Source organism: Taudactylus pleione, unplaced genomic scaffold (assembly GCF_031769625.1).
Source record: "Taudactylus pleione unplaced genomic scaffold, aTauple2 ptg000290l, whole genome shotgun sequence".
Classification (NCBI taxonomy): Eukaryota; Metazoa; Chordata; class Amphibia; order Anura; family Myobatrachidae; genus Taudactylus; species Taudactylus pleione.
In genome coordinates this window covers 801,132-826,335 of record NW_028284692.1, presented here as the reverse complement: position 1 = coordinate 826,335, position 25,204 = coordinate 801,132, and the positions used below count along the sequence as shown (strand labels likewise).

Sequence of the window (25,204 nt, the reverse complement as noted above, 5' to 3'; positions counted from 1 at the left end):
TGATTGTGATGTGAAATGCTGCCACATGGTCAAATCTGTGAAGTCTTAAACATCATAGCTATTCAAATGAAGGGTTTATAAAAATAATTTGACCTTGAAGAAATTGTACATAATGGAGAGCGTAATTAATCTGTCAGTTCTCTAGAATATTTCTATGGTGTCCTCACTACAGATACAAACTATGGAAGATTTGCACACTTTTGAGTCCGGCTCAGTTGAATGTCCTTTTTGTTGTAGTGATTGCAGAGTGTAAATGTAGAAAGCGCATAACGCACTTTGGGATTACATCATACTCCCTTCGTCAGATGAGTTTAGTGCACACAACACTACACATTTTCTACTACATTACACCAATCACAGTGCTGCTCAGCTGAAAATGCTATATTACTACTGTATATGTTTATTTAGTCTTTTATTTAATTCCAGGAAATTAAAAATGACAATTTTACAGTACAGCTGTTTGGAATCTACATAAAATGACAATGAGGAATAACTACTTATGTTTAATATTTATCTCTATAGAACCATCTCCATCCAAGCCACGCAAGGCATCACCTCTGGCCACTGCTCCTGTCAGGAAATTCCAGCCTAGCACTACTAGGAAGTGAGATATTGTGGTTTTCATTCCACCCAGTACACAAGTGTATTGATAAAATATTTAAATTGTTATATGAGTAATTATTTACTATCACTCTTTTCCTCTAATCAGGTCACCACTTGATGATGCCTTCTTCAGTCAGCTAGCACAAGAAGCAGCACAGGTGACACTGATAGCTCTAAATGGAAGACTTACAGGAAATTGTTGGAGAAAGCATATTTTATCTGCATTAAAGTGAACCTGCATACATCAATAGTACAGCCTGTGTATAAGACTAATTTGCAATGTGCAGTTACTAACAAACAACCCATTCTTGACAAAATGAGCACAAAAATACTGTCTGCCTTCCATTCTGCAGTATTACTGTTGCAATAATTAATCTATGCACCATGCCATGTAAAATTGTGAATTTCCAAGATATGATACAGCTATAGCACATAGTAAATGCTACATGATTAGCATTGATATTTTTCTTCATCTATCTGTTTAATCTGCAGTTATATGTATGTCAAATGCTCACATTAGTAAATTATTAGATATTAGCAGGAGTTGGTAAGCACAGCCAATATAATAACTAAAACATCCGGAAGTAGTTCTCTGAGCTGTAAGTGGGTTGGAAACATATTAAAAGAAACACACCATAAATAACAAAAGAAAAGATGCGGAGAGCCGCGCAATGGTACCCCACACCAAACAAAGGAAAAGGGGTAACTGAATAAATATTAGCTGCCCAGGAGAATTAAAGGTACTTGAGATAATTGATGGTAACCGTACTACTGAGTATGCTGAAGTGAGTCACAGATCCTCAATTTAAAGTCCTGGGGAAGCGTATTAACGTAATTCTCCCGTGTCAAAGAACTGGGAAGCCCTGTGCTCCATATCCAAAGTGGTTTCCAGCCAATCCATTTTCTTTAAATTCCGTTGGGGTAGGAGGGACTGTAAAGAAACATGTTTGCAATATGGCTTTTCGTGCTCCAGCACTGACAATTTATAGTAATTTCCTACATCTCCTGGTGAATCTTTGATTTGGAAGTAGAATACCAAAGAGGGCTCATTCACTATTAAGTGGAAGGTAATTTACCAGATTATCCAAAGTGAATTGATTTGTATATTTAATATCTATGTACAGGAGTCTGATGTCTCAGATGCTGATCCACAGGCACTGCTCGAAAGCATGAAGGTACCGTAAATATATATCTTTTTTTTTTTTTTTTTTACAGAAACCTCTTCATAGAATAATCTTGGAGTATGTCTGGCCGCTGCAGTTTCTGGCTAGATGTGAAAAATATGTACTGATCTCATTTGCTTTGCATGAAAGGCCTGCTAGTAACATTTACAAATACAATATGTATATAAAGAAATGTGTTAGAATAGAGTTCTAGTGACTGGCATCATAAATATCAAATATTCATGAGGCACCACTGAGCTCTACAGTGCCAGACTGTAAAAGTGACAAAACGAGATTCAAATACATAAAAACTGTAAACTTCCACATGAGATTGATGAACGATGTGCAGATGTGATGCAGAGCACAGATGGGGAGAGGTCCCTGCTTCTGAGAGCTTACACTCTAGAGAGAGATGGCAATGCTGAGAAAATAGGACCTGGTGGGCTGTACTGGTAGAAAACCCAGAGGCATTATTATCAGGTGGGGTAGGATAGGATATAGTGAAATGATGAAGGGTATTGGTAGTGTATAGGCTATTTATTTTCATTAGATCCTGCTTAACATACTACATTAATAACCCTATCAAAAGTACATGTGAATCTGCTTTCTGTGTTTGGATGGTGATGTTTTATCTGGTGCAAGACAAGCACCTCAGTTGATTGAGCATATCTGATGTGTATATAGACCATGTAGGCATGCATTGTGTATGAATGGATCAATAATAGCTGGTACATTGTTGTGTATATAAATTTATTCTGCCATCATAGAGGTGTGTCTTGTAATTTACCCTCATTATGTTTGTCTAAGTCCTTATCATCTATTTAGTGGCATCGAATTCCACAGCACGTTACAAATGCGCATGAATAATAATATATATAACTTATCCTTTAGCCAAGGTGTGTAAAGTGTGACACTAAGTATCCCTGCTTAGCCATCTCCTCCACTCAGGGAGCTCCGTTATTAGATTTTTCTCAGCAATGAGGTTAAGGCCATGTTCTTTATTCTGACAGATTATTCTCATCATTCAGGTTCCCCCTAGCAGAAGAGACACTTTAGTCCCTCTCTCCACACCTGCTTCTAATACTTATCACAGGGACCAAGACCCTCATTCAGAGCCACTCACTAGCGGCAGTACGCTCGTTCCGAGCGATGTTCGCACATCTGCGCATGCGTACGGATCGTTATACGCATGCGCGAATCAGTCAGTGCGGCCGAAATTCATGTGCTCGCAATATAGCGAATGCCTGCTATTTTGAGTGACAGAATGAGGCGTATGTGGGTGGTAACAGGGGAAGGTGCTTGAAAACGGGGAGTGGAGATCAGAACGCAGGCGTGCTTAAAGGGCAAAACGGGCGTTTTATGGGTGTGCATAATTAATACTGCAGCGTCATTGACCACGTCACTGGGTTATTTTATAGCCAGAACTTCTCGCAAGATTGTGGTAGCAAAAACCAACCACAAGAATAGCGAGCAGTTCATACGCTGGTCGATGTACTCGATTAATCTAATAAATAGCGGACATGACGTATGGTGCGAGCGGCCAGGGGGCGTTTTTAACAAATAAACGAGCGTATGTTTTGCTCGCTCATTCAGACTTAGAGGTGTGAACAGACTGCAATTTGCGAACGGATCATTTGAATAGCCACCCCTTGTTTTTGAACGAACGTCCGCAAATAGCGAACGGCTCTGAATCAGGCCCCAAGTGTTTCCAATAGTATCCTTGTTAAATTGTATGTATGTGGACACTGTCTGTAAGCTTCCTCTAGGGCAGTCCAGTGCTGCTCATGCCCCCAGGCTTCCTGGGCATAGGTTCAGAAGCTGCCAAAGTCTCACCAGCCCCCTTTCAGGCCTTCGGACTCTGCCTATTTTTAATTACAGTCTGTACCATTCGTAGCCTGTGACTTCAATACTTAAATTGGAGAAGACAGCTCTGCCAAAAGGTACTCTGACTTCACTAGAAAGTAATGCTTTTTATCCTTGTCCAGTTTCAAAGGAATTATTCTGCCTTGTTTGTGCCTTTTCTGTTCCTTATCACTATGCATAAATTGAGTTCCCTGGCTGCAGTTGGTGTTTAAGTAGTGACTGGCGGGACCTTTTGTACAAGATTGTGGATTGAAAGATCTACAGTAAAAAGGTAGACAACACCATATGTTAGACAGGCAATAGGTCAACTGGGACAACTGGTCGCCATGGTCAAAAGGTCGACATGAAAATGGTCGACACATTTTTATTTTGTTTTTCTAACCCTGATCTTGACCCTAACCCTCCCTCCTGGTGCCTAACCGTAACCGTCGGGGTAGGTGCCTGACCCTAACCGTCCCTTCCAGTGCCTAACCCTAATCCTCCGGTAAATGCCTAACCCTCCGTCCTGGTGCCTAACCCTAACCATTGTGGTAAGCGCCTAACCAAAAAAAAAATTGTGTCGACCATCTTTCGTGTGTCGAGCTATTGTCCCTGTCGACCTATTGCCTATCTAACATCTGGTGTCTATCTAGACCAGGGATGGGGAACCTTTTTTCTGCCGAGAGCCATTTTGATATATATAACATTAGTCACCGGCCCGGTGCACGCCACGCCTTCTCTGTGTGACGTCACACGGGGCAGGACCACAATCGCCAGTGATTACAGCAATGCCCGGAGCATCCTCGGGATGCTTTGGGGAGCTGTAAGGGCAGCGGTGTGACCATCTGAAGCATCCTAAGGATGCTCCAGGCGGCACTGCTGCATAGATTCTGGCTGTAGGGTGCCATTCTAGGCACCATGCTGGCCAGATGAGGCTAGCAGAAAAAAGCTCAAAGGACCAAATCAAATGGTTCCGCAGGCCTTATATGGCCCTGGGGCCTGAGGTTCCCCATCCCTGATCTAGACATTGTCTACCTTTTTTACTGTAGATCTTTAGACCGGATACCTTGTACTTAATCCCATTGTCCCATCAGCCAGTCTCAGTGAAACTAATTTATTGGTAAATAAAAACTTAGTTATGTCACATTAGAGTAAACCTTTAAAACCTTTAAAAAAACAAACCAAAAAAACAAAACCTCCTATTCTTCTTTTTTTTTTTCTTTCTTTAATTATTGGAACAGCAGTTGAGTGAGGCAAGGAACAAAATCATAAATGTCTAAAGAGAAAAAATTACTATATACAGATTACAGTGGGTACACGAAATGCATTAACAGGGATATACAGGACGCAAGGTTATTGAACCCACATGTACTAATGCAGAATCAGTGGGATTGGATTTTTGTTTATGCAATAGATTAAAACAAAGGATATTCCAGCTGTATGCTGAAAAACTAATTTCACAAAGCTTTTTGTTAACCTGTAATTGATTTTCCTTTATAGGACTTGGATGACATGGATGCAGAAATTTTTGGATCTAAAAAGCCAAAATCGGCCCCAGCAAAGAACTCTGGGTTGAGCCAAATCACTGGCAGTGACTTGAAACCTCAAGACAAGACAACAGGTGCTAAACGAGGTACTGTAAAAGTAGAAGTCACACATCTCTGGATGTGACCTTACATACTCTTCTATTTTTTTTTTTTCCTTATTTGCAACACACCACTAAAAATACAAAATTAAATGCTGGAAATAAACTCACTTATATACTGTACATGTTCCTGGTCAGTGGTGTTACATCCTTGCTCACAGTCTCAGCTGCTGCACATGTTCATCACTTCTCTCCACTCTGCTACCCTCTGAAATGTGGCCACATTGATTTAAAAGGACATCTCAGTGCACACTCTTGTCCCCTGTATTTTTGTTTCTCTTTAGTGCAGTCTATACCAGTGATGGGCAACGAGCAACCCATGGGTGGCATACAGCCCACCAAGCCATCACTTATAGTCCCAAGCTCCTTCCTGTTTTGTTGTCATATTTGTCTGCTATAGCTTGGAAGGCTTGTATAAAAGGCCTGCCAACATGTTATTACAGATACGTTTCTCTTTCACTGATTAAAGGTATTAAGTAGAGATGAGCGGTATGGATTTACCTTGAATCCGGGCCGCTCTGAACATTTTAATCCACGCCGCATCCGAGTCCTGGCTCGGGTTTCTCTCCAAGCTCGGATTTCAGATCGAGGCCGAACGTCATCCTCCGGTGTCGGATTCTCGCGGGGTTTGGATTCCATATAAGGAGCAGCGGCCGGGACTCGGCTCCAGTCACGCTTCTGCATGCTGCGCTCTGCGGTGTCCAAGTGGGGCTATGTCTGTCTCTAGGGGGCTGTGCTGCTGGGGCTGTGTCCATCTCTAAGAGACAGTTCTATCACGGTGTTCATCGAAGTGGCAAGCTGTGTCCAGTCCCTTGCAGATTTTTAGGGTCGAATTAGACATTCCCTTTAAAAATGCAGAATGGTATAAAACCAGACTGCTGTTGGGTGATCCTCCCATTCTACTGGAGGACTAAATCCTTGATACTTTATAATTATTTAATTTGGGTTTTTGGCTCCTCTCGTCTCTAGCAAGGGCCCCACTGGGTCACGATTTTAAAGCAGTTATTATGTTTGTTATGTACTTATGATTCTGGACATATTGGCCAAATGGTTGACTACATCTATGTACATTATTGTACATCTCTGTATATGATTTACGAACGAGTGTGTGTGTGTGTATATATAGTAGGGATGTGCAGGCTTGGATAGGTTCGAGTTTGCACGTCGAGTTCGGATTTTTCCCTCCAAAAAACGGAACTCAGAACGAGGCAAAACGTCATCTTGCATGGACAAACATCATCATTCCTGGAATGATGTTTGTCCATGCAAGATGACGTTTTGCTTCGTTCTGAGTTCAGTTTTTTTTTGGAGGGAAAAATCCGAACTCTGCGTGCAAACTTGAACCTATCCGAGCCTGCACATCCCTAGTATATAGTCCAGCATCAGCTAGCTCCCTTCTCGCACCTTCAATCTCTACCGCCAACACCTTCATCCTCAATATCCACAGTAATGATCAGAGGTAGTCCTGCACACAATTTAAGGTTGGGTGGCTCCTCCCCTATCCAGGATTCCTCAGAAGAATCCTTGTGCACTAGGCCTGCTGCTGCTGGGGGTGGATGTTCATCCCAGAAGTGGACTAGGAAGACTACTAGTAGTACAGGTTGAGTCTCCCATATCCAAAATGCTTGGGACCTGGGGTATTTTGGAGAACGGAATATTCCATATTTTGGAATAATTGCATACCATAATGAAATATCTTGGGAATAGGACCCAAATATACACATATTGCATTTATGTGTTATATACACCTTATACACACAGCCTGCAGGTAATTTTATACAATATTTTCAATATTTTTTTGGCTCAAACAAAGTTTACAGAAATGAAATTCGTTTAGGTTTCATATACACCTTATACACACAGCCTAAAGATAATTTTATACAATATTTTTAATAATTTGTGCCTTAGACAAAGTTTGTGTACATTGAACCATCTAAAATCAAAGGTTTTATTATCTCATTCATGCCAAAAAAATTCCGTATTTCGGAATATTTGGATATGGGAGACTCAACCTGTAGTTTCACAAAACAATTGACTGTTAAACAATCCTTTGAAAGAGCAACAAAGTATGACGGCTCTCACCCAGTCGCACAGTGGATCACTCCATGGCGGCTATGCTAGTATTAGATCTCCTTCCAATATTCTCCATTAATGCAGTGTGTTTTACACTGTTAATTGAGGTCCTGTGTCTCCGGTACTAAATTCCATCTCCTGTTCCATTTTACCCGAAAAGCCATTCCTCGGCTGTACTAGGACGTTAAAACAAAAACTGATTGGCCTAAAAAATGCCATTGTACCCACTGTCCACTTAACCACAGATATGTGGACAAGCAGTAGTGGGCAAACTAAAGATTACATGACTCCCCTTCAGTAGTAGCAGAAGCAGTATCTAGCAAACAACGCCAGTTCATTCAGAGGTAGGCTACTCTGTGTATCACCGGCTTCACTAGCATACCGCTGACAACCTCTTGGAAAAACTAAGGAATGTCATAGCAACATGGCTTACCCCCACTTGGACTCTCTTTGGATTTGTCATTTCTGATAATGCCACAAATATTGTGAAAGCATTACAGCTGGGTGAATTCCAACACATCCCCTGCTTTGCTCTCACGATCAACTTGGTGGTACAGGGTTTAAAAAAAAAAAAAAATGACAGGGGTGTGCAGGAGATGCTGTCTATTGCCATTCAGCCACAGCATGCAGGAGATTGCAGCAGCTGCAAGAACCGTTGAATTTGCCCTGCCACCAACTGAAGGAAGAGGTGGCAACCAGGTGGAATTCCACTCTTTTATACGCTTCAGCGGATGGATGAACAGCAAAAAACCATCCACAGCTATACAACAAGCCGTGACATTGGGAGAGGAGGGGGAGTGTTCCTTAGTCCACCCAGTGGAGAATGCTTTCCGTCTTGGGTAAGGTGCTCAAACCCTTCGAAGTAGCCACTTGTGAAGTGAGTTTCGACACTGCTAGCTTGAGTCAGGTGATTCCCCTAATTAGACTTTTGGAAAATCAGCTCAAGAAATTGAAGGAGGAAATTAACTAAATATGTCAGACTTGTAGATCAAGTCCTTTGTGCGCTTCGCCAGGATCCAAGGGTTGCTAATATCTTGAAATCCAATCACTACATTTTGACAACCGCGCTTGATCCTAGGTTTAAGTCATACGTTGTGTCTTTCTTTCAAACTGACTCAGATCTTAAGAGATGCACAGAGCTCCTGGTGAGCAAGATGGCAGCATAAATGGTACACAACACGTTAACCTCTCCTTCAGTTTCTCCGGCAGCTGCCAAGAAAAAACTCAGCTTTCCCAAAAGACCCAATGGTGATGCAGAGGAGTCAATTTGTGACATCTGGTTGGGTCTAAAAGAATTGCCAAAATTAGTAATGTCGCTACCATGACTCCATCAGATAGGGTCACTATCCAAAGAATGGTGGAGGATTATTTTCATGACACCGTACACATAGGCATGTCAGAGAGTCCCTTGGACTACTGGAAAGACAAAAAGGCAATTTGGAGGCCCTTATACAGTCTGGCTTTTGCTCTACCTAAGCTACCCACCCTCCAGTGTGTACTCAGAGTTTTCAGCACAGCCGGGAACCTTATCAGTGATCGGCGTAGGAGGCTACTTCCTCAAAATGTACTGATGTTCATCAAAATGGAAATTCCACGAGGAAGACCTTTACTGCCAATTATGTCCAAAAAAATACAGAGGTACCTGTGATGGTGGATTCCAGTAGGGATTAATATTGTGTGAGGATGATGTACACACTGATGAGGGTGAGGATGGCAATGACTGTGATATCTTGCCACAGTAGAGCTATTAGGTTAGCTGCCTTAAGACCATTGGTAGCTTGTTTTGTGGGGGCTCAAACAAATCAAGCACTTCAGCCACAAAAGTGGCAGTCCCTGTCGCTGAAGTGCTTGGTTTGTTAAAATGTGCATGTCCTTTTTAATATCCAACATAAGGGCGAGTGGGAGGGCCCAAGGACAATTCCATCTTGCACCACTTTTTTTTTCTGCTGTGTGGCAATGTTGCATAGATGTGCTATAAACTACAGTGTGTTTGTGCTGCTATTCTGTCACTTAGTAACCAGCCAGCTCGCTGCATCTTTTGGACAATATTGATGAAAACAATATTGTGAGGTGGTCAAAAATGACTGGAAATTTACGTTATTAAGGTTAATAATACTCTAGGAACAAAAAAAGGCCCAAATTATATGACTAATTAATCATTTGGAAGTTTACAATTAGCTTCATTAGTCAGTAATTACTTACCTTCTGAAGAGCTATCTTCTTCATCCAGGCTGGATCCTGTTTTCTTCAGCAATGTGTGTGTGAGTGTCTGTGTGACCCCCCCCCATGTGTGTGAGCCCCCCGGAGGCAGCAGCAGGGAGAACTACATCTCCCAGCAGCCCCCTTCCCAGTGCAGAGTTGGAGGGGAGATGACTGGGAGCCGCAAAGACCACCGTTTTTTTTTTCTTCTCACACCGTGTTTTCTAAGCAGAAAACCACATGTGCATTTTTAAATTGGATACCCTGGGTATCGAGAGCACGCATACCCGCGGTAATCCAAAATTGGTGCAAGGTCCTCAAGGTTGGTGCAAGGTCCTCAAGGTGTTTTGTGGTTAAAACTTTGTGGACAATTGAATATGCCCCTAAAGAATATTTCCATCACAGAACACATTGCAGTGCGGCGTACACGGCAACACTGCACTAAATCATCTTTATGAGAGCAAACAGCACTGATATATATATATATTTAACAAATTTTAATAACACAGAGCCACCATTTTAACTTTCCTTATTGTTGACATGGGGAAGCACTGGTGGGGGTGAGTACTGCCAATGATAATTGTGTAGGACTCCTTCAGTCCTGCTAATTGGGAGGAGGGGTTCTTGTGGCAAAGTAAATAAAAATTAACTTTATGAGTGGAAATATACTTTAACTGTATATCATGGTAATGATGATAGTATTTTGTATATAAAAATAACTAAACAATAGAGAAAATGACTGGTGCCCATAAATTATATATCCTTTTTATTTCCCACGTACCAGTGAACTCTGCTCCTGAGAGTGAGAAGAAGCCGCTGTCTGCACCTGCTGGTCCAGCCCGGCCATACAAAAAATTCTCATTCGATGGTAAGTTACTAGAGCTTGTTACAGATAAACTTAAAAATGTGTAATGCCCCAAATTCCAGGATGAGCTTCTATAACCCAAGGTAACCGTGTCCTCCAATACATTCATAAAAAAAGATTTAACATGAGTATAAAGATCCTGTTTTGTAGCATAGACAAGTTTTTAGTGATTTGAATTAGATTTTGTTTTAAAATGAAAAGTAGTTTTCCTCTGTATTCCATAATTTTGATCTGCTGACAAGAAGGTCCTTTTGTAAATAGATCTGAATGATCTTACTCGCGACCAGACCAACTTTACAATTTCCAGAATGATTAAATAATATTGAGAACATCGGATTTCTAGTGTATACACTATGGAGCTTATTCAGACCCGGTCGTTAGCTCTAAGAGCTCACAACTGGGTCGATGTTGCTCCAGTGCGCATGCGCACGACGGAGCTGGCTCCGTCGTGCGCATGCGCGAGACCCGGCTAACGACGGGTGATCCGTCGTTAGGGGTCTTGTAGCAGACGGGGCGAGCTGTCGATGTTGAGTGACAGCTCGCTCCGTTTGCTGGTCGGCGGGGGGCGTGCCCAGCCAAACGGAGGCGTTCCTGTCGGAACGCTTTCCGTTTGGGGGCGACCCCACCGACATCATCAGTGATGTCAGTGGGGAGCTTCCTGCTCAAACGGAGCAGGAAGCTCCCTGGGGCTTATGGTTGACGAGACCCTACTTTAGGGTCTCGTCGTTCGCCCCGATTGTCGTGATGGTCTTGACCATCGCGACCATCACCCTAGCGGTCGTTAGAGCTGTGAGTGTTAACGACCGCTTGCATCCTACGACCGCCTCTGAATGAGGCCCTATGATTTATTATTCCAATCCAATCGATTATCTGTCCTAAATTCATCGCAAAAGTGACATATTTAAATGAACTATCAGCAGAAATGCTGGTCCGATGAAATTCATACAAACTACAAAAATGTGCATATCATCAGCTCATGGTTTTGGACAGATGTCATGCAGCAGATCCAAACCTCTGATCCGACTGGTTTTGGAGCGATAATCAGCCCCGGGTGCTGCTTACACCCTGGGATTATCATACCAAGCAGCTGGAAATGCTGATTGGCCTGATTATTGCATTGTGTGTACCCATCTTAAGTTTATTTACAGATAAAGCAGGACACAATTGCCAATTAATGTAAAAATATAAAAATAGCGGGCAGTCAGCAATTTTACATGAGCACAGATACAGTAGTTTTAATGTTGTAAGATGAATATTTTACAGTGAAATTGTGCTTCAGTGTTCTGTTTGAGTTATCTTTGTGATGTGACTTCTGTTCTATTAATGTTCTAAAGACCTAAATGACCCACTTGATGGCCTCTTATCTGATGAAGATAATGGACTTGCTAAGAAGACGAAAACTGCTGGGCTCAAATCTGTCCCTGATCCTGCCCCTGTAAAGACAACTGGTAAGAAAGTTGGGGGATAACTCTGTAATAGTGGAATACTTAGTTGCTTCACAAAATGATTGCTACCTGACTGCATGAGACACAGAGCATTCCAGTTGCAGCAGAGATGTGCAGGCTTTTGTGTGACAAACTTTTTATTTCTGTAAGCTGGTTGCACTACGCTGGGTGTACAGAGGCATCTTGCTGGAGTTTGGGCATTTCAAATTTAGCACAAATGCTTGAATCCCCCTTCCTCTATACACTCGCAGCCCCTAGGAGTTAGCTGTACGTGGCTAAACCTGGTGCTTTTGGGTGCGACATGCACAAAAAGTCATGCCCGCCCAAAACAATTGAATTTTGCACCCCGATCTCCTGTCACTTTAGACAGGAATTTGGGCACGAGGAAATGCAAAGAAAGGCTTTCATTGCATATAAATCATATTTAGAACAAATCAGATGTATGTACTTGGTTATATATAGAGAGGTGGTTGACATCACAGTCTTCCTACAATATTCTTTGTTGTAGGAGGTCCATGCTCATTACACTGTATAACTCTCTGTGGATTCCTGGTTGCTTCCATTCTCCTCAAATAATGACACTGTCGCTTTCTCATAAAGCCCTGTTTTCAGTAGCCTTGTCACACCAAAATCCGCACAATCCTATCCTGAAATACCTTGTGGTCCTTTGATCACTTTGGAGGTCTGATTAGTGATACTTAATTATGTCCCTATCTGGACAGTAGGGGCACACTGATTTGATGAAGAATGATGAGAGAAATTGAAATGGAACCTGTTCACATACACCTGAATAAGAAGTAGCTCATGGTCCAATGTCACAGCCAATTACAGTCTGTAGTCTCAGTAGTCCAGATCTCTCCATTCATCATGGTGTATGACTTCAGCAGACCAGGGGCCAAATGTAATAGGGTGTCTGTTTTGGTAAATTGCGAGTTTGGTGCTAAACTCGCAATTTTTCACAACTCTACAATGTAATAGGGTGTCTGTTCACTAAAACTCGCGTTTTTCAGAGTTACTAAAACTCTCCATTCTCAAACTCGCGTCCAGATGTTTTCATATTGAAAACAATCATCTCACCCAATGAAATAGAGTGTCTGTTTCAGACTCGCAAAAAAAAAGCTTACCAAAAGTCCCCAAATAATAGACCTGCTTCAGGCTAGCGAGTACATCCTGAGCAGGTTAGATTAACACAGAAACATGCACATATCCATGAGATATTTTACATAAGTACACACAGAAACATGTACATGTTTTTAAATAAAAAAAAAATGACGTGCACCCCCTCCCCAAAAGCATAACCAGCCCCAGGCCTTATAAAGCCTGTTCTGGTTCAAAAAATACAGGGGCCAAAATGCGTAGGGGGCCCCTGTATATTAAGAACCAGCACAGGGCTTTGTTGAGCTGGTCCTGGTTCTGGAAAATCAGGGGGACAAAACGAGTAGGGGTCCCCTGAAAATTCCAGAACCAGCACCGAACTCTGTCTAGCGGGGGGATAATGCCACAGCCAGGGAAAACCTTTCACCGGTTTCCCTGGCCAAAGCATTATCCCTGACCGCTAGTCAGTCCAGGCCGGGGATCCCTGGGGAGTTGAGGACCCCCCCAATAAAGGGGTCCCCCTCTCCAGGGCACCCCAGGCCTAGACTGATAGCCCGGGGCTATCCCCAGCACCCTAGGGCGGTGGGTGCCGGGTTGATAGTGTTAGTGTAAAGTGTAAAATTAAAGTTTCCATATTGTCTTTAGTTGTAGAACCACAAGTACCAGCAAGCCTCCCCTGCATGCTGGTATTTGGAGAACCACAAATACCAGCATGCGGGGCATTACGGGCCCGCTGGCACTTGTAGTTCCACAACTAAAGATATACGTAAATAAAACAAACATACACCGTGAAAGTATAATTTTAATAAAACATACATGCACACTCACACATACTCACCTAGTATCCGAAGTAATCCATAGGGGTGTACCTGAAAAAAAAAAATCCATACTCACCTCTCCTATGCGTCGATCACGTCCACTTCTCCAAGTAAGCAATCCAGGGGTTAAAATAAAAAAACGCAAAAAACCCGATCCATGCGGACTGAGCAAAGGTATGTGTGTACACATACCTTTGCTCCGCGTAAATGACCGGGGCACACGTGTGCCCCGTCAGTGAAGGGGCCGCCAACCAATCAGGGAGCATCTCCGTAGGAGCAGCTCCCTGTTTGGCCGAATGCGGCCAGCCTGTGTGTCCCATAGACTTCTATGGTGAGAAATCCCCATTGAAGTCTATGCAGGGAGCCGCTACATCGTAGCCGCAAGATTAATTGAGGTTAATCTTGTGGTTACATCAATGATACAATGTCGCGACATTGTATCATTGATGTAACCACAAGATTAACCTCAATTAATCTTGCGGCTACGATGTAGCGGCTCCCTGCATAGACTTCAATGGGGATTTCTCACCATAGAAGTCTATGGGACACACAGGCTGGCCGCATTCAGCCAAACGGAGCTGCTCCGACGGAGATGCTCCCTGATTGGCTGGCGGCCCCTTCACTGACGGGGCACACGTGTGCCCCGGTCATTTACGCGGAGCAAAGGTATGTGTACACACATACCTTAGCTCAGTCCGCATGGATCGGGTTTTTTGCGTTTTTTTATTTTAACCCCTGGATTGCTTACTTGGAGAAGTGGACGTGATCGACGCATAGGAGAGGTGAGTATGGATTTTTTTTTTCAGGTACACCCCTATGGATTACTTCGGATACTAGGTGAGTATGTGTGAGTGTGCATGTATGTTTTATAAAAATTATACTTTCACGGTGTATGTTTGTTTTATTTACGTATTTCTTTAGTTGTGGAACTACAAGTGCCAGCGGGCCCGTAATGCCCCGCATGCTGGTATTTGTGGTTCTCCAAATACCAGCATGCAGGGGAGGCTTGCTGGTACTTGTGGTTCTACAACTAAAGACAATATGGAAACTTTAATTTTACACTAACACTATCAACCCGGCACCCACCGCCCTAGGGTGCCGGGGATAGCCCCGGGCTATCAGTCTAGGCCTGGGGTGCCCTGGAGAGGGGGGTCCCCTTTATTGGGGGGGGGGTCCTCAACTCCCCAGGGATCCCCGGCCTGGATTGACTAGCGGTCAGGGATAATGCTTTGGCCAGGGAAACCGGTGAAAGGTTTTCCCTGGCTGTGGCACTATCCCCCCGCTAGACAGAGTTCGGTGCTGGTTCTGGAATTTTCAGGGGACCCCTACTCGTTTTGTCCCCTGATTTTCCAGAACCAGGACCAGCTCAACAAAGCCCTGTGCTGGTTCTTAATATACAGGGGCCCCCTACGCATTTTGGCCCCTGTATTTTTTGAACCAGAACAGGCTTTATAAAGCCCGGCGCTGGTTATGCTTTTGGGGAGGGGGTGCACGTTTTTTTTTTTTTTTTAACACACACAGAAGCCATCACGGATCTCACTGATCTGTGATGGCTTCTCTAAAACTCGCATCTTTTAATGCTATCCGCATTAAAAGGTGTCAGTTTACATAGTCCTAAACTCGCAAATGCAGTAGCCTCGAGCTGAAAAATTTGCAGGCTATTGAATTTGCGAGTTTCAGTACAAACTTGCACTTTTTAAAAGTGCGAGAGAGTGCAAGTTTGTACTGTTACTAAAACTGACACCCTATTACATTTGGCCCCTGATCTCTCAACTCACCGCAGTCTCTTCGTAGTGGTTACGGTGAATGGTACTTTGATTGTGCAATAAATCATCAATCACATTTATTCCAATATGGGCCCCAGTCAGTCAGATTTGTTTGTGTGCCCATAAGCAATCTGATCAATACCGATCAGATTTATATTTTCCATTCACTCTATTGTATTGGTCTTAATATGGTGATTGCTGGAATTTTGGTCTACTTGTTCAATTTGGCCATTCAAATAGTCGTGTGTGTAATGGAAGGATCTCTGGTAAGTCCTGGAAAATAAGACTTTCACTTCCAATGTCTATATGTTCTACTCTTTTTCTGATGGATATGCTACTCTTTGGAAAGTTTGTAAATTCTACCTCCTGTAACAGTCCCAGGAAACTCATCAGTTGTCAGCCCAAAAAGACATCTTCCACCTGCTCGCAAAAAGGAAGATTTGAACTTTGAGGAGGATACTGATGACATCATGGATGCTTTGGGATTCAGAGACAGTGCTCAAAGTCCCCAGAAAGAAGAGAGGTGGGTATTAAATATTTGCAAAGGTTAAACCCATAGATCAATACATTGATCTAATTACAATGTAAAGTCCGTAATTTCTGCATAAGTAATATAAAAAATAATAATTTAATTTATATAGCGCTTTTCTCCGGCAGGACTCGAAGTCACTTTACAAACATCAAAAGCATAGCACAGAGGTTTAGTAATACAGCAAGTAGAAAACCTGAAAAACATTGATCATAGTGAATGGGGACAATGAGCTTAATGCAGGGTTAGTGCAGCCAATATGGGTAATAAATTTCACAGGTTACTTAACCCACCCACGAAAGTTACCAGACGATGCAGCCATTTTGGTCGCGCTACATAGATTACCCTGGATGTAATAAGCAGTGCCTAGAAAAGATGACACAAAATGGGGAAGTTGCAGCGAACTAAAGGTAAAAGCAGTGCCCTTACATAACCATCAGTTGCAAGTATTTTTCATCCCACTCATGGGTGTACCAGTCGAGGCAACCATCTTGGGCACACTACAAAGTTGACAATGTGTGGGATAAGCCATGGAAGAAACTGACATATATGGGTGACTGAAAAGTTTGTTATATGATGAGCATGATTCTGTCAAAGAAAGAACCAATCCTCAGCAGCCTTCTGGGGCGCCTTGTGTAGGTTACATCTGGTTGTACAATTAGCGGAAGTATAACATCCAGCTGGAGAGAAGAAAAGAAAATTAAAGAGAAGCTGAATACAGAGACATAAAACAGGAGGTTTAAAAGAATGGTGGCAGCATTGTAAAAACTATGGTGAAGTTAATCGGAGATCAAAAATATTGCAGTAAACTGCAACAAGCTGCTTGCCTCGCCTAAAGCCCTACACGGGACTTAAGATAGGCGTTGAAATACTGACGCCTATCTTAATCCCGATGCTGGAAGACAGACGCTGGACTGATCGAGGTAAGTCCGGCGCGTCTTAATTGTTAGCCGCGGGGGGGGGGGGGGGGGGGGGGGGGGGTGAGGGTTAGGCTCAGGCACACCTGGGAGGACTGAGGGTTAGGTTTAGGGTGCGTGAAGGGGGGGTGAGGATTAGGCAGCCCCGGGTGGACTTGGGGTTAGGCACCACCCCCGGAGTATTAGGGTTAGGCACCACCAAGGGATGGTTAGGGAGTGGGGGAATTGGGAGGGTTAGAATACTCACCAGCCCCAGTCGGGATATCCTCCTTTCAGGTTTGTGCAATCTCATTCCGCTTGCCTCTGCCTGCACCTAGCGCAGGGGTGGGTAATAAGCAGCCCTCCAGCTGTTGTTGAACTACAAATCCCAGCATGCCTTGCAACAGTTTTAGCATGGCCAAATAGCAAAACTGGCAGGGCATGCTGGGATGTGTAGTTCTACAACAGCTGTAGGGACACTTATTGCCCAACCCTAACCTAGCGTCTCCCTTGCTCGAGTGTGCGGTCTTGTCTCATCCAGCAGTTTAAGTGCGAAGCCCCAACAAATTACACACCGTTTTGTTCTGCTTTGACCAATAGAATAAAGAGTATTCATGTTTTCAGCTCTGCTCCAAGGCCTGCACGTTCCAAACTAGATGAGCTCCTTGGGAGGGGGACTTCTGCCAAATTGTTGGAGCGGCCACCAACAGGGGATAAAAAAGAGTTCAAACTGGATCCCAAGTACCAGAAAATCCCAGGTGAGCAAGTGTGATTTCCATTTATCCTTGAGCCACCTGGGCACAGACATCACTCTAGTTTTTGCTTCACCAATCGGACACATGCATTCAGACTTCCCCCACATGCCCCTTACATGACATTCCCATATTCCCCTTACATACCAAACAGTGTTCTTGACATGTTAACAGACTTTCCCAAATGCCCATTAGAATTCTTAACATACCATCAGACCTCCCCATATGCCCCTTACAAGCAAATAAGATCTTACCATATCTCCCTTACTTACCCATCAGAAAATGCAACGTCATCACCTATTCCCACATGCCCCTTACATGCCCATCAGACCTCCCTGCATGCCCATTATACATATCAACATGCCATCACAGCTTCACACATGCCCCTAACATGCCAATAAGAGCTTCCCACATGCCCCTCAGACGTCCCAACATGCTTATCAGGACCATCACGTGACATCCTTCCTCTTCTCCTCTGATCTGCTGTGTTACCTCCCACCATTGTGCAGAGGAAGTCACATCAGTCCCATTCTTTGCATTATTGCAAAGCTGTGAAAGTGTCAGATTGGTTGGATCCATCTGGGGACCAATCCACCCCTTCCACCACTGCCCTATAACGTCAAAGTAATTGATTTAATGACAAGTTCAAAAAATCCCTTTTATTTGTTATAGTAAGTTGTACATCAGAACAACTAATGAAAACGTATTTTGACAGAAAAAGAGGATCCACTGGGTGATGAGGACTTTGCTTTTGGCTCCTACCAACCCACTATGGCATTCAGCCCAGAAGGACGCCAATCCCGACGTTCATCAGTCAGGTACTAGAGATACTGAACCTTCCTCATACCTTTGTCTACACTCTTGTCCCCTTCCCTATCTTACTGTACCCGTCCCCAATATTTCTGTCACTCACTATCAATCTTTTTTTGCTCTGTTCCATTTGTGAAATTTTCAGTCACATTTATCTTTCATTAACACACAGATTTTCAGCAGATGGTAATGAAAGCTTGAAATCGGACGCAAGATCTCGCTCCACCACCCCTGTGGCCCAGAGCCCAGCCCAGGGTGAGAAGAGTGGGGCAGATTGGTTAGGTCTCAAAGATGATGTGCCAAATTTAAATTCCACAATTCCTTTAAGTGAACCTTCACAATCCACTACTATGACACCCAGCTCTGCTGGCCGACCCTCAATTGCAACAAAAGCAGATAATAGACCTACAGTGCAGCCAAGAGCCGACCTTATTGAGACTCCTACTGTGCAAAAAGATGATGATGAGTGGTTGTCCTCTTCCTTGTCTCGGAGAAAAGCCCAGAAACATCAGAAAGTTGGAGAGCCAAAAGGCCAGAATCTCAATGAGCTGAATGAGACTTCTGGAAACAGGTTAGTTATGATGCAGTTTTTTCGTGAACAATAATGATCTTGGTTAAATACTACTACTTTATACTATGAAAACAAGGAATTGGCTATACTGTGAACAAGTAATTGTATTTATTTAATATGAGTCTAAAAACCAAATACCCTTACAAAGTTCACTGTTTTTTAGATATATAATTTTAATTATTTCTCATTCTATGAGGGACACTGGGACTTGGGCATTTGGAGCCGTATCCAAGAGTTTGACACTAAATTCAGAATTTTCACTCATTTTAAAGCTCATGTTCTATATAAGCACTCTGCAGGGAGTAGGGAGCTTTGTACTGTGCTGCCTCTGGCAGTATTTGTTCTATTTTATTGGTAATTTTACATTCAGCCAGTGCGGCTGTCAGTTGCACGCACACAGCTTACTATATTGTAAGTTGCCATTACAGTACCTACTCCTGCCTCCATGAAACACTGGTTACTGCCATCGCAGGTAGTACCTGGAAACTCTGTGCTGCTGCTGCGAGTAGGCAGCAAGATATAGCATGCGCCAGAATACACACTGGAGATGTGGCGTGAGGTGAGTGACTTATCTCTCCTGCTGGGAGAGGGGAACTTGCAGTCAGGGTCTGTACCCAGAAGCCCAGGGATGCACAGATAGATGAGGTTGAGAGCCTCCAGTACTTGGTGGGCGGTCAAGTTGAGGCTACAAAGCAGGGCAGCACCATACTGAAAACTGCCTGGCACTTAGGGGACTGTCCTCCTAGACTGCTCATAGATGTGCTGGGCCCTGTGCAAAGGTGTAAATAGCCTTACAGCCATCACCTCTCTTACAGAATGTTCTCTACAGCTGTCCCTATACCTCATCCTTACCTCCACACCCTATGCTGCAAGGGAATGGTCCTATTAATTTGAGGTCACTTTGCCCGGGGTCTTTAGACCTCGAAGCAACACCACTAGAAGAGCAAGCTCTGGCACAAATCCTGGTGAATTCTGTGCAGGGCCTTGTAAAGGTTTCCTTTTTCTTTGAAACGTTTGCTGCCTAGCTCTAGAGTACTGCTTTGGTTCAGTCTTAGAAGGGATCAAACCCTAGGGAAGGCAAAGTGTCTGATGTTTCAGACTCTGAGGATTGCTCGTGCTTGGTAAGGATTCCTCTATTTCAGAGCTTACACAGCTAGCCATACATCCTAGGAAGCAGAGCAGGGATCCCCTTTTCTGCACCTCCCATGGGAACATTGTAGAGTGACTTATCCTAGTCTCGGGCTCATGACCATTGGCCTTTAGGCAGCTCCTCAGTAGCATGACAAACTGGCTTATGCTTCAGTTCTTCAGTACTGGGAGAGATCAGTCTCTGCTTTTTTTCTCTCTCAAGAGATGGGTGAGGTGACCGAAGGGCCATCAAGACAGAGTCAGAAAATATCACTTTGGTTGCTTCAAGGGTCCTCCGCAAGATCATGGGCAGAGAGGCATATTCCAACCTTGGTGACCCTACAGTGTACATTTCTGTGGTGGAAAACTGGGATGCAGATATTCTAAGCAGACAGACCCTTTACCAAGGGGAATGGTTCCTTCACGCTGAAATCTTCCAGCATGTTGGGGGTGCTAAAGAAAGTCATGGTAGAGAGACATGCTAAGTGTGGTAGCAAGCCTTCAGGGGAACTGCTTCCAAGAACAGATCTGTGAAACTAGGGCCACTTTCATTAGTTTAGCTCAGCTGGTTTTAACAGAGTGGCTGTTTGAAGCTGTAATCTTTAGAGCAAAGTGTTTCTAGGTGTGGATTAGACCATGCTCAAGGCTAGGAATCTAGTTTCTGCCAAAAATTATGACCGTGTTTGAAAGACCTTCATCTGCTGATTTGAAAGGAAGAGTACATCTTTTTAGCATGGTTACTGCTCTTTTTGCAGTAGAGTATGAGACTTGTTCCTTGAAGGTTCCTTGAAGGTTATAGCCCTCTTCAACCTATTTTACTTTATGTGCAGGCCATCTTACAGGGACTGATGCAAATACAAAATCTTTGTTATCTCTGCCTGGCTTTGAAAGCCTTACAACAAGCTTTGAACATTTGGATTCAGTGGTTTTAAAGAATCCTATTTTATCCTATTTATTTTTCCTTTCTCCATTACTAGGATAGTGTCAGAGCTAGAACTCAGATGTATGTCTGCTTTTCTTATCTTTAATGAAGACAGGGCAGTCCTTCGACCTAAACCTTTCAGCAAAGTGGTCTGCAAGCTAAATCATGAATTTTTTTTATTCCGGCCTTAGACTGGGGTAAGTCTCAGGAAAAAAATAGCTGTCGTCAAAATCGCCCATTGTCAGATGGATTACTTTGGTAAAATTCATCAGGCTTAGCTAGGGCAGGTTAACCTGTTCCTAAACAGGTTACAGCATATTCTATTAGATTTTTGTGTCCAAAGTTGGCCATAGTGGGCATAAAGTGCGGCGCACTGCAACCTCTGAGCATACGCTCCTATAGGGACAGTTTGGAGAAAACGCCAAAGTTCTAGGTGGATGAGAGAGAAACTGGGAAATTTACACTTATGTTAAATCCTTTTTTTTCTGAGTCCTTTGGAGAACACTGTGGTAAAGAGGTGCATCATGAGAGCTTTAGCACTTTTGAATTTGCCTCCCTCCACTCGATACGAGGAACGGAATAAGAGAAAGGAGAGTAAAAGGATCTCCAACAAAATTGACAGGAATGAGAACCTTAACAAAGAGAACAGTAAAGAACAAGACCATAAAGAATTGGAGCAGAGTGTCCATCAACAGACTCACAGTAAAAGATTTAATATAGGTATAAAAATCCCTATGTTACCCGTCGCTCAGAAGCTGATTTAGACCCGCTCGCTAGGATGTGATCGCCCGTAGCTTGCCGATATTATGCAATCTGAGCATGCATCGCAATGCCGGTGCGCGAACCACTGCGCAAGATCGGGAAGCGTTCGCTCGCCCAGCATAGACGGGCGAGCTGAATGAGTGACCGGAGAGGCCGTTTGTGGGAGGTAAAAGCGGCAGGCCACTAGAAATGGGGGAGCGGAGGTGCGAATGCAGGCGTGCCTGAGTGCTTCAATGCCGTTTCAGAGGCGTGCATAATAAAGGGGTAGCGTCAAAGTATACATCACTTGGTTGTATTTCACACTGAAGTGATCGCAGTGCTTGTGGAAAGGTATAGTCAACCTCAAGTGCTGCGATAGCATCTGATGGTGCTCGATGTACCAATGGTTTCATGCACTTCCAGGAGATGACGTGCGCAAGTGGGCGTCTTATGAATGGCTGGTGAGTGTCTGCATACACAAAGTGATCGCATGTCAAGACATAGTGGGTGTGCTAATGCCTTGCCGTGCGATCACCTGCCTTGCTGGGCTTGCGCTGGATTTGCATTTTCTGGGAGAGAGTGAACGCACCTAGCAAGTGGGTCTGAATGAGCTCCTCAGTCCATAGTTACAAAAAAATAACTATATATAATTTTTATGGAGAATGAATTTACATCCTAACATCATGCTCACTATCTACCCCATCTGTGTCGCCCCTGTCTGTCTACCACTACCCTTTACAATGGAAGCACTCACGAGCAGCGTCCTCTTCCCCCATGTGCTTTTCCTTCCCTTACTACCGTGTTTCCCCGATAATAAGACCTACCCTGAAAATAAGCCCTACCCTTACTTTTGTAGCCCGGTCTAAAATAAGCCCTACCCTGAAAATAAGACCTACCTTATTCTCTTTTTGAGCTGGGAACGCTGCAGAGACCAGCGTTCCCAGTCATGCAGTGAACGGGTGACGTCATGACGTCACCCGCGCGCTGAGGATCCTGTGCGGCCGCGCCTGCTGGATCATGTTAGATCCAGTCAGCGCGCAAGTGAGAGGAACATCCCGGACGGCAGCGACTCAGGTAAGTACCATACTGTACTGGTGGGGGATCAATTACAGGGGGGCTTGCACTGCAATAAAGGGGCCTGCATAAAGGACACTGCTACAGGGGGGCCTGCATAAGGGGCACTGCTACACAAGGGAGGCTGCATAAGGGGCACTGCTACAGGGGGGGCCTGCATAAGGGGCACTGCTACAGGGGGGGGCCTGCATAAGGGGCACTGCTACAGGGGGGGGCCTGCATAAGGGGCACTGCTACAGGGGGGGGCCTGCATAAGGGGCACTGCTACAGGGGGGGCCTGCATAAGGGGCACTGCTACACAAGGGAGGCTGCATAAGGGGCACTGCTATATGGGGGGGCCTGCATAAGGGGCACTGCTACAGGGGGGGCCTGCATAAGGGGCACTGCTACAGGGGGGCCTGCATAAGGGACACTGCTGTCAATGTTAGTTAAAATAAGACCTACCCCGAAAATAAGCCCTATGGTGTTTTTTGGAACCCCCAAAAAAATAAGACAGTGTCTTATTATCGGGGAAACACGGTATTACTTACGGAACCTAACACTTGACCTCTTCCACCGTACTACTTATTTGATTGTTATGACCACTGTTGCAGCATTGTTTATATACCATGTACTTGTCCTGCATTGTCTTGTACTGTAAGTCACTGTTCTCTTGTTCTGCTCAATTGTTTATGTACTTTGTTAGGTGCTGCGGAATCCTAGTGGCGCCATATAATATCATAATATAAGTTAATAATAATAGGTTTAAATTAATCTTATACCTAATTTGATATGCTTTCAACACCATTTAATAAAACAAAAATATATTATTTGTTAGCACTTAATATTTTATCTTATGTAGTTTTTTATTAAAGTTGTAAAAAAAAAAATCTAAAAGTGTTGCTCTGTCTCTAACCTAGACCGTGTCCTAAACATACTTTAGACGAACAAATACAAACACACATAAAGAATAGGGAGTGAGAATAGCATCCAGCATGTGGAAATCTGGCCTATCAGTAAAGTACTGTACCTACCTGTGCCCTGAGATAGCTGATGAGAATAGTGTTGAATAATGATGGAATAAATAGTCAAACTCTGGCATCTGGCTGTGTGTACGGGCGACCGTACACTTGCTGCAGGGACCACCAGTGATTGACATCTCAACTTTGTGGGCAAATTCAAATGCCCCGCCCAGTTGTGATGCCAGTGCAGACACATTGAGCTGCATATTGGTAAGTTTGTATTTACAAACTCATCCGCCGACCCAGGGATCAGCAGACTGTCGCCCAGGTGCGTACCCAGCTTAAAAGAAGGGGAAGAAGTGCCAGCTCTCTTTGATCACTGTATGTATATGTATAAATATTCTATGCTAATACGAATTTATAATTTACAGAACATGTTAGTTGTTGGGATTTACCTATTATAAGCCTTAATAAGTACATAAGCAAAAATAGTGTAGACAAACAAGAAAAAATAGCAAAATAATTGCAAGACAATACATTGCAGAACATGGGATAAAAGCTATATAAAGATTGCTGCATACATAGTCCTAATACCCACAAAAGCAGCTTGGGCTGAACCCAGAGGTTCAGAGCTGTTATTAGCATTGGAGAGGAGATGATGGTATATGAAGGAGGAGTGCCCTGCTCTTGAGAACTTACTATTATTTCTTTGCAAACTACAATTTTACTATACTGTAACCAACTATTATAGTATTGTATGTCCCATAGAGCTATACAATTGGAGATAATATAGGTAGTGGTTAGGGGTGCCGAGAGGGGGGGTATTGATTACCCAGGCCCGGCTATGTCAGGGGGCCGGGCCACAGCTCACTAATAACCGCATGCTTTTTTTTTTTAACCTTTTTATTTTAAAAAGGCTCACCTTATTAAAACCTCCGCCTGCAGCGGTAGTTTGGGTGGGGGGGATGTCTTGGCCACTGGATGGTACAGTATGTAACTCCCAGCCTCTGCGGAGCTAATGCCATGGTTCCCGAGCCTGTTGAAGAGTGAGAGCCTCGCGAGATGATGACGTCGTCATCTCGCGAGGCTCTCACTCTTTACCAGGGCAGACTCCGGGAAGCGGGCAGGGACAGTCTGGGAGAGACCACACAGAAAGGAAGGCTGGGTGATCCTGGGTTCTGTGTGTGACTGAGGGAAGAGCCGAGGAGCGCGCCGATGACTGTGAGTGTGACGGCGCTGCGGTTTGTATAATTTTGATCTATAAATATAATAACTGCAACCATCCTTGTGTATTATATACCTAACATATTCATGCTTATATATATA

The 25,204-nt window shown here is 43.8% G+C and overlaps 1 protein-coding gene across 1 annotated transcript in view; it reads left to right on the top strand.

Moving 5' to 3' along the window:
* FBF1 (Fas binding factor 1) overlaps nt 1–25,204 on the top strand; it is a 70,436-nt gene that overhangs the window by 7,691 nt on the left and 37,541 nt on the right. Inside the window, exons 4-13 of the mRNA XM_088482505.1 lie at nt 523–604; nt 710–761; nt 1,728–1,778; nt 5,109–5,241; nt 10,310–10,393; nt 11,725–11,838; nt 15,890–16,037; nt 17,564–17,697; nt 18,407–18,509; nt 18,674–19,072. Of these exons, the coding sequence (XP_088338631.1) occupies nt 523–604; nt 710–761; nt 1,728–1,778; nt 5,109–5,241; nt 10,310–10,393; nt 11,725–11,838; nt 15,890–16,037; nt 17,564–17,697; nt 18,407–18,509; nt 18,674–19,072 (1,300 nt within the window). The remainder of the gene's footprint in view (nt 1–522; nt 605–709; nt 762–1,727; nt 1,779–5,108; nt 5,242–10,309; nt 10,394–11,724; nt 11,839–15,889; nt 16,038–17,563; nt 17,698–18,406; nt 18,510–18,673; nt 19,073–25,204) is intronic.